General features: G+C 47.3%; 1 protein-coding gene across 1 annotated transcript; it reads left to right on the top strand.

Moving 5' to 3' along the window:
* The first annotated feature begins 5,102 nt into the window (after nucleotides 1–5,102).
* On the top strand, nucleotides 5,103–7,396 carry LOC146208379 (leucine-rich repeat neuronal protein 1-like). Its single transcript, XM_084593004.1, has one exon. The coding sequence runs from the start codon at nucleotides 5,222–5,224 to the stop codon at nucleotides 7,394–7,396; it is 2,175 nt and encodes a 724-aa protein (XP_084449130.1). The 5' UTR covers nucleotides 5,103–5,221.
* Nucleotides 7,397–10,536: the final 3,140 nt, after the last annotated feature.

Here is a 10,536-nt window from a genome sequence, read left to right on the forward strand (position 1 = left end):
AAAAGGTACATTCTTTTCCTTTCTTACAACCTCTCAGAGATTGCTCTTGAGGGTTTGTGAGATACAAAAATATACATAAAATATCACTTTTGCAACCTTTTCTGGGCAAAGTTTGTGTTTCTTTGTGTATTAGCCTCGTAGCATTGTCGTTATGCAGTCAGTGTGCGCATTTCCCAAATTTATATACATTCCTACTCTTTCTTACGCCCCCTCATCAAATGGTCTTTCGAGTTTGTGAGGTACTAATAAATGAATAATAAATAACTTACGCACTAATGACAGATGACAATTTTTAGCCCGAACCAAAAATGCAGTAAGAGGTGTAATTTCCTTTTCCCGCCACGCACCATATTTTAACTGCGAAATATTGTACGAGGAATCAATAAACCAATTCCAATTCCAATAATCTAACTGCCTGTAATCGTGATGCCATTGAAATATGTTTCACGGGAAACGGCTGGAATTTAAATTGGTAACCACTAAATGGAAAAATGTTTAGGAACCAACAATATCTATAAATGTACCAGGTGTTCGCAACAAACATGACTTTCTCTAATTTTCAGTCCGGAAATTTCCATTCCAGTTTATTTATACTTATACATCGAGTATACACTGCTTTCATTATCAATAATTTTTGAACCGGACAATTTCCATGTCTGTGGCGTTACTTTAAAAATTTTAATCTTTCTTATAATCCTTCTCTTATAACTCTTATTTTTTAACATCGCATTTAACATTTTCGATATAATGATATATAAAACAACAGTAACCGCATGGAGTAACTACCTCTGAACTGAAAGAAAGCACTGCTACAGGCGATAGATGCGGCTGACGTCACCAAGTCCTCCAGTCAGACATATAGGTTAGTAGTTTATAATGCAAGAGGAATATCACGAAGTCACAAACTAAAGGTTACGATTGGAGTTACTCAGAACATGGCGAAGCTCGGCGTCGCGTGCACAAAATTTGAGATTTCAAAGCTCACATTTTACCACATAATCTGCTGCGCAGTCGACTGAAACTCTATTGCATAGAGAGAAGCTGTATCACTTGGGCGGTTTACGAGTACTATGTAATCAAGATAGCAAATAGTAGAAATGAAAACGTTCGCTTGCCTCCGACCACAAAGTAAATTTATGTCGTAGCTACAGCTGCATCCTTTCTTTTTTGTTCTTATATAGCCTCGGTCACTTAAACTTCAGTTGTATATTGGCCTAAACTAATAACACAGATGGAAAACCTGATAAGTCGAACCCCGCTACAACGAACGTCGCTTCAACAAAATTTTCGCTTCAACGAAATATTTCCAATTCCCCGTCAGCTTGCTATACAAAGTAATGGAACAAATTTCTCATCACAACGAATCATTTTTGGGGCGCGTTTCCGCTTCAACGAAATTTTTGCTATGCGAAGCTCGATTTAAAAATATATCTTACAATAAAACAAGCATATCGCCGCCCATCTATGTACTTCCATAGGCCCACGCTGCTTTGTTTCGCTAAACATTCGCTGGACCCAACTAATCCACTCACTGAAACGCACATATCACCGCCATAGCTTGGTGTTGATGACAATCGGGCTGGCTGCCTTGCGACAAGGCGCGGGGGCAAGCTCCCGTTTTCTTCCAATCCAGAGCCGCAACCAATCCGTTGCCAAAGGACGCAGCAGCCTGGCAACAGCAGCGCGTTTGCCCTAGTTTTTTTCACTCGTGCTTGTGCTGCTAGTGCGCTGTAATGAATGCGAGCATGGCGACTTCATCTAGAAAGCGGAAGTTCCTCTCGCTTGAAGAGAAGGCACGGATTATCAGCGCGGCATCCAGCGGCAGGAAAAAGGGAAATGTTGCAGCGGACTTCGGCATCTCACAGAGCACGCTGTCAACGATCTTGAAGTCGAAAGACGCGATAGCGCAAGCTCTTTCTTCGGGGACATCCGCGAAGCGGAAAAAGCTGACGCAAGCTGCTCACGAGGACCTTGAGAAGGCTCTCTACACGTGGTTCCTCGACGTGCGCGCAAAGAAGATGCCGGTCAGCGGAAACATGCTGCAGCAAAAGGCGCTTGGCTATGCCTGTATGCTGTATGATGACAGCGACGCGGAGGATTTAGCGCCACCACCTGCAATAAAAGTGATGGATGCTTTTGATGTGATCCGCAGGTTTTTCGGTGCTCACGATGACGACGTCGCGATGCAACTGTTCACCGAGTGCGAAAGTCGCGCTACTGCACTCGTGGCAAAAAAAAAGAAGCAGAAGAAGCTGACCGACTTCTTTGGAAATAAATGATGTTTTGGCACTATGTGGTCCAACCTCACAGTGTTTTTGGGCTGTTTTCGCCTCAACGAAATTTCGCTTTAACGAAATTTTTCGCGCGCCCCGTCAGTTTCGTTGTAGCGAGGTTCAACTTATATACTTCTTTCATCCAGCTGCTCATACACGCGGGCCATATTGTCATTCCGAGCACTCAGAGGTTGCTCACACGGTGGATTGCGTAGTATATTACTGCTGAAACAATGATACTTTTCGAAAAGAGAAAAATGTTGTAGCTAACGGCAGAGTGTAGCAGTGCGGTCTTTGTTTTTGTTTCATCATCGAGAACGGATCCCCTCATCGTCTTCTTTCATATCCGTATGTCCCGAGTTTCGAAACGCGGTTCGCACACCTCGCATTCAGCCGGTGATCGTTTCATTTCCCGTTCAACCCGCAGTGCAGGACTGAAGGAAGAAAATAAGATCAATTTCGTTTGCGCAACGCTCTATTACGCAATATTTTTCTTTTTGTATATTGGATTCCGCTAAAACATATGCGAAGGAACGTCGGTTCTAATTTTCAGCCCATATAGCCACCGAGGTGCCTACTCCTCCACAGGGCGAAACAAAAAAGGAACAGAGCTTGCTTACATTTGGTGCGGGCACTAGGACGGCCTTCGTAAAATGGTTGCAAAACATTTTTATTTTCAGGTGGGATCATATATAAGCGAGACAGCCGAGTTACGGCTTTTGAAACTTAGTTTAGTGCATGTAACTTGGCCAGATGAAAAATGGAAAGAATAGAACGAAGACAGCCTAGAAAGTACACGGCTGAGAAAATTAAAACGCTGTCCGCGAGTTCCTTACAAACTACATGACAGAGAGGAAGAGAAAATGAAACGCATCAATATCTATTGCGTCAGTCTGCCCTAAACAATGGCGTCACTGACTTCACGTCTCGCGATGTATAACCTGCCTCCGTCGTGGAGCCGTCGACGAGAAGGATAGGGCTATATAACAAGGACGCTAAGCAAAGTCAACACGACTTGTGTGTCGCAACGAGGAGCAGCCTAACGGAGAAGTATAAGAAAAAGGAGGGTAGAAAAGCAGCAATGAAAGGGCCCTTGGAAGAGTTAGGGAGAAACTATATAGGAGAGAATCCCGAAAGCACACACTTAGGCCTACAGCGAAGCAATCTCTTATCCAACAGGCACAAGGAATTCATGAGCCTCGATGAAGCGGCGTTAGTGAGAAGACCGCAAGCACACACTCCAACCGACCATGACCGATTGCCACGAATGAGCCGGCCGGGCGGTAAAAGTAAAAGACGCGCAATTTAGGCACGCGGGAAAGGAAAAAGAAAAAGATGTAAATAAAACTTCCACCTACTCTTCCCACTTCTTTCATCCTCCTTTTCTTTCCTTGGCCTCGAAAACGCACACTAAGTGAAGAAAGGGAAAGAAAGGGGAACAAGAACTGAAACGGATGGTAAGGTTTGAAGAAAAAAAGAAGGGAGATGGGGACGGATGTAGAGAACTGAACTTGAGGCGAGGGGACAAATAAAGGAAGGTTGGCAAGAAAAAAAAAAAGAGACAATAATAGGAAAGCCAGGAGTGAAGTCCGGAAAGGCTTCGGGAGAGCTTCTGAAAACGTCATAAAGCCGCCGTCTGAACGCATACAGGAAGGGCAAAAAAGAAGAGGGACAAGAAGGATAAGAGCAGAGGAAGTTGATAAGGGTATATGAAAGGAAGAGAAAGAATCGATAGTTTGGAAGTCGTAACAGGAAAGGGAAGAGCGTTTACACACCGAAGAGAAAACCAAAATAAAACAAAGATAGCGGAGAGCGAAAGACGAAACAAAGCGACTTGGAGAATATAAAGGAGAGAGTAAAAAAAGGGGAAGAGGGTAGTAAGACGGTGGAGAAAAGGATTGGGAATAAAGGCCGCTAACCCACACCCCAGGCAGCAGCAGCGGCTCCGAGGCGCACATTAGGAGCGGTCGACATCAAGCGAAATGAGACCGAAGAGCAGAGCCGAGAAAATGAAATCGTGTTACCTCCAAGCGACTCAGAGGAGGGCGAGCGTTCCTACTCCTCCTCCTCTGGCCTAGGTTTTCCAATCGAAGCGACGCGGCTCCTGTCTTTCCTCCGCCTCTTCCAGCTGTGTGTGTGTGCGCGTTCGGTTTTTGGTGCGCGCTTTCGTGAACGCTGTTATAAATGGGTGGTGAAGCAAAGACGTGTTAGGAGCACCGCTGGAACTCCTTTGACACGAAGAGCCGCCTGTAAGCCTCTTTCTGCGACCTTCCCTTGACTCAATCCCTCTTCCCTGTATCGTCTCCGCCCGCTTGGCACTTCACGACAAAAGTTTGAAACAGGCCGGTCAAGAGTGCTGTGGTGTGCTATAGTATTACGCGTTTTGGCTGCCAAACTTTTCATATTTGGGTTATGGACGTGCGCACGTTCATGCGATTGTCGAAGGGTGTAGTGCAATGAAAGAGCCGTTTGAACTTTGTTATGAGGACGACCTTAGAGATATATTTAAACTTGTAAGGCGGGATAGTTCTCACGACAGGGCATTGAAGTTCTCCGTCTACGTAAACTATCACCTGGTAACGCCGGGGAAAAGAAGCGTTGTCAATTATAATCAATTTGTTAGATGAAGTCATCGCCAAAGAAAGTAAACATAAAGTAACCTTCCAATGAATCATGCAATGCCAGATCATTCAAGTAGTGAATATGGTAATGAGCTCCCTTTGAGAGCGTTTTACTTTCACGAGCTGGTGTACTCTCTAGTGATGTCGACATCGTCTCAGCCCTCATTATTTGTCCTCGACTCTGTGCAGATGAACTCCCTGGATGACATCATGAGGCGACCGTCAACCGTGAGGGCAGCACCGGAAGGGTACCGGTGGCAAGCCTCCAAGCCGCATTCCTGAATCATATGGGCGAGCCCACGCCACCTGGATCCATCGTGACGCAGCATGAACCGTCCAGGCTCCTCATTCATCACGACTGCTGTGCCAGCGCCACAGGCCAAGAAGGCACTCGCGAGGCTGGACCAGCTGATGGTTTTTCTACTCTCGTGCGGTTATGTGCTGTGTCATAACGCGACGGGTGACACCGCGTGGGACGTGCAATGCCCAGTGGTGTGCAAGTGCAGCGTCGAGCCTTCGATGAACATGGGTCTAAACCTGCGGACCGCGAACTGCTCCGGCCGTGGACTGAGGACTGTGCCGGTCGGCCTGCCGCCCGACACGCAGGCGCTTCTGCTGAACAGCAATCAGCTGACGGACCTTCACAACCAGATACCAACTTTGAGGAATCTGGTAGAGCTGGACCTTTCGCGTAATCATATCAAGCAGCTGGGCCGCGGCATTATTTTTCATAACATCAGCAGGCTAAAGTTCTTAGATCTATCTCATAATGAATTCAAGACTCTGTTCAACGGCGTGTTCCGAGGCGTTGTGCATTTGGAGACGCTCCTCATGAACAGCGTCCAAATCAAGTTCATCGAAGAGCGCGTGTTTGACGGCATGCGCCAGTTACGTGTGTTGACAGTGGACCGTAACCATCTCCCCTCTATCTATCCCGAATGGTTCCAGGACCTACTCGCTCTAGAGAGTCTGTCCCTCTCGCACAATCACATCTCCTACGTGTACCCTCGCGTATTCTTGCTGCTACACCGACTACGCTACCTGTCGCTCGCTCATAACCGCATCCGAGGCCTCAGCGATCAGGCTTTCCTGGGCCTGGACAATCTCACCACGTTGCACCTGGACAGCAACCAACTGACACGGGTGCCCGCCTCGGCTCTGCAAAAGCTGCACGGCCTGCACACGCTTCACGTTGGAAGCAATCCGTTCACGGGGTTCCGATCGGCTAACTTCGTCGGCATGCCCATCGTCGAGCTGTTCGCGGACCACGTGCCGACATTGACAGTGATCGAAAGAGGCGCATTCCGAGACCTACCAAAACTGCAGGTCCTGCGTCTGCACGACAATGCTCGGCTCCAGTACGTGGACTCGCAGGCCTTCATCAACGCTCCGTCCCTTAGCCAACTGCTCCTGCATCGTAACAACATCTCGGCGCTCAACGAAGAGCTATTTCGCAATATGTCTGCCCCTCTGAACGTTTCTCTGCATGGCAACCCGCTCTTGTGCGACTGCAACGTCCGCTGGGTGGTTGAGGCTGTGTCAGCCCTATCAAACACGTCCGTACGCTTTATGCAACCCGAGGAATTGGCCTGCCACAAGCCGCCCTCAATGGTCGGCCGCGGCCTCCTCAACATATCCCTGGCCGATGTGCCGGCCGAGTGCCCACCATTCCTCGTCGGAACTGTCAACAGCACGGTGCAGCGAAAGATCGGCGACGCCCAGGTGTTTCAGTGCTACGCCCTTGGCCTTCCGCCACCCAAGGTACGCTGGCTGCTCCCTAACGGCCGCGTCTGCAACGAGACAGGCAATGACGTGCACGTCCAATTCAAGCCACCTGGCAGCATCACTATTTACCATTTGAGGCCTGTCGACGTGGGAGCCTACATGTGTATTGCCGAGAACAGGCACGGTCGTGTGGTCAAGGTGGTCGACCTGGTCGTTGAGAACATCGACATCCACATCTTCCCTCAGGGCATCCTCTCCACGTCCGTGACCGTCGTGTGGAACGGCACGGCGCGAAACAGTTTCCCTCAGTATGAGATTCAGTACAAACCGGATGACGGGAAGGACTCGCTACTCAGAGCAAGTCCCAAGTCAGTGAGCCGTGACGAAGAAGGACGCTTCGAGTCCGTGACTGTGAGCCGCTTCTACAGGTCTTACACCATCAATAACCTCCAGCCGGAGACCAGCTACGTGTTTTGTATCGCCGTAAAGGACGATGAAGGTGACGCTCACATCCAAATATCGTGCACACGCGCTCGAACAAGAGACGCTAACTTCATGCTCCAGGGCATCCACTACACGAGCAACGTCGCCGTGGCCGTTGTGTTGGGCATCGTGTCCACCGCCATCCTCGTGTTGTGCGGGGCTACGATGGCGGCGCGTCGTTACAAGCACAGGCAGTACGAGACGCCGCAGAAATCACTCGTCAGCAATACCGCTTCGCAGGTCGTGCCGCTCGAGAGTCTGTACAGTCCACTCATGGCAAACGTGGGCTCATGAGGGCCCGCACTGCGCGTCGTTTTGCGCCAGCAAGGCGTACGGCAGTCGCCTGGCAAACGCTCGACGCGCCCGTTGAGCCTTTGGGGACAAAGGCACACAAAGAGTCAGAATGAGTTTGTGTAGCGCCGTCCGGGAACCGTCAAGGGCCAAAACTTAGGAGCACAAGCGCGTGACAAGCGCACGAATGTTCAAAATTGAGTACAATAATCACGAGTAAAAGAAAGCATGCAGAAGGAAAGGCGTATACTAAAGGACTAATTACTTGGCATCTAGTCAAGTAATATTGGATGGTAGCTTAGGGATGAAAGATTCAGACTGGCCGATTTTAGCTACTGTCAGTACCAGCAAGGACGGAGAGCCATACAGCGGGTCGGCTATTGATTTGAAGTGAAGTATGGTCCAGTAGCGAATGCAGCGGATGTAAAGTGGTTATCTTTGGTGAGGAGCTAAAAACGATTCTCAGCAGCATTCTTTCACAGTCATCTAGAGAGCCCTAAAAAGAGTACGATTGAGTTGAGGAAGACAGCTTCAGTCGTTGCAGCTGTAAAAAATAAACTTTACTGCGTTCAAGTACTGAGGGGCAGGAGCGGTGTACTCGTACTCAGAGCCGTTTGTCAGGCGACTCAACTTCTTGCGGGAGTGAAACGGTTCGCAGCGCATCAAAGGAACTCTTTAGACTAGACTACAAGTTTTTTCGCAGTGCGCACGAAAGAGAGAAATGCGTCTGCAGGTGGCAGCAAGGACTCAACGACATCATCTAACCGCAAAGTATCGCATTTCAGACAAGCAAGCTCACCGTAGCATCCCTTGCTTTGCCAGTCGTTTTTTTTTCTTTTTGGTTTTAATTTGAGCGTGTAGATAGCGCCTCAGTCATTACCATCGTAAAGAACCATGCAGCGCGTGTACATGTTAGCTTCTTCGAGCTTGGGCTTTGTGCGAGTCAAAAAGGACAGATAAAGGGTGCACTGCGTTGCGGCACAGTGCGAATAGCTGAGCGTGCGCACGCCTACGTACTGCCGGTACTTGTGCTATACATCTTTGTAGCTTGTAATATAACGTTAACGGTTGTTTCTTCTTTCTCAACAAATATATACGTACTGTTTTCGAGCAAACACACAAAGACACTAACGCGAGTGCACGCGGCAGCAAAAGAAAAAGTGTTGTTGTGAGATGTTAAAACAAATCGTGGTATGCGAAGTAGGAACTTGGTATCTGTAACTCCAATCGCCTGCGATGGAGCGTCAGCGAAGCGTGAGCTGCGCTGAGACGACGGCCACATGAAGCTGGAAAGTGGCCTTTATGCTTGCCCCAACTACATACAGGGCAGCTATGCGTCACCTAAGCTTTATCGCACACCAAGTGGAGTCCGTGTTTAGTTTCCGTCAAAACAGGCACGCAGCTTCTTGGACGTAACTTCTCGCTCTAGGCACTGTTTTAACATTACGCCAGTTTTATGTACACGTCGCAAAAGAAGATCTTAATTTTCATCGCATTCATATGTTTCAATATATTCGCACTGAACTTTTCAGTTGTGTCTTGAGGGGCACTGCTTTCTTGATTAGCCTTGGTACTGCCTATCTGAAGGGGCACTCAAGATAATTTTTCTGGTTATCCGTATTTGAGTGAAACGTTTATATCGAGTGCAACGGAGTTGTCATCCATATTCACAAGGTAAAAGAATGAAACATATGAGCAAACTCATTTCAAGGTTATAGAATGCCAGTATGATCAGTTAAGGCTGATTATGCCGCTTTAAAAGGACACTGGGAATAAATTAAATTTTGTTCATATCATTTTAACGAAAAAAAAACAAAACCGACTTATTTTTCATCGGAAACTGAGCTTTCGTAAGCTGTAAAAAGCTGCAAACCGAAATATACGGATCGCCACCACACGTCGCCTTTGTAACCTGACTAATGTGACAGCAATACTTTTCTCTGGCGTAAATCGAGGCCCTGAAATGACGTTATAACAAAAGGAGAAAAAAAAGCTCCCACCTCGCCGTGCTCTATAACCCTGCCCCCCCCCCCCCCCCCCCCCTCTATTTTCAAAATGTCAAATGGATCGAGAAATGTCACAAGGCATTCTCCCCATCAACGAGTGGGCCTCTTCTCCTTAAACCAGTCTCAAAGAAGGGGGGGGGGGGGGGGGGTGATCTTAAAGGGGTGGCAAATTAAATCAACTGCGCTATAAAAAACATTGGATTAATTAGTGAGAAATTTTGATCGGACTTGGGCCCTTTGTTGTGCGAAGCAAAGTGCTACCTCTGAACCGCGTAGGAACATGCGTGCAACGGCGATAAAGGAAGAGAGTGAGGTGTGCGCTGAGAGGATTTACGCAGACCGAACACTTTACACTGTTGCGTTTTGTGCTCTGTGTGGTTGCCGATGAGTTCGTCACTGCATACAGCCCATGTTGAAAGTAGGTGGCAGGGAGCAAATCTTCCAATTTACCCTAATTTGTTTCTTATCGCAGAACAAACATCAAAGGTGTAAAAAAAGAGCTAAGAGGCCTGCATTTACTAATTGAAAACAGTTGAAGCAGTTATGCCCAGTGTCCTTTTAACTATCAGTGCGGGCATTCGCTTAGTCACGCTAATAATTTAGACCCCTACATACAAAAAGCTTCTATCACACGGATCGTCACACGAATCACTGCCTAAATTGTTTTACTATAACGGCTTGGACGCCGTCGCAGGGGACATAAGAGCATATAGAGAGAAAATATGTAACGGACAGCCTGGAGCTTACAAAAGTGTATACATGCGTGTAGAGGTCCTTAAAAATGCAGTAAATGCGTTTTAAGGTTTCTGGCAATGAGTAAAGTAAAAGAAGAAAGGGTATGTTAGTAAACTTATCTCTAGTGTCCCTTTAAGAATGATATTTAAAGAACAAGACGTATAAAGCTAGCAAACCAGTCATACGAGGGTGTCGTCGATTTGAGAGTGTTTTTACTGCCTTTATTTTCACTTCCAAAGCACTCTTGATTACATTTTCTTTTATACGCTAGGATAATTCTGGTTCAGTATGGAATAAAACTGCCTGCAAAAACGATATACATATATTCAACACACACAACAATACTCTGAAAACTCAGTCATTTTTCCCACTGGAAAAAAATGCCCATCTATACTTCGATAA

The sequence above is a fragment of the Amblyomma maculatum genome, chromosome 1, assembly GCF_055883805.1.
Source record: "Amblyomma maculatum isolate TAMU_Amacu chromosome 1, ASM5588380v1, whole genome shotgun sequence".
Lineage (NCBI taxonomy): Eukaryota > Metazoa > Arthropoda > Arachnida > Ixodida > Ixodidae > Amblyomma > Amblyomma maculatum.

Excerpts from the sequence above, each read along its gene's own strand:
- LOC146208379 (XM_084593004.1), top strand. The coding sequence starts at position 5,222 with ATGAACCGTCCAGGCTCCTCATTCATCACGACTGCTGTGCCAGCGCCA.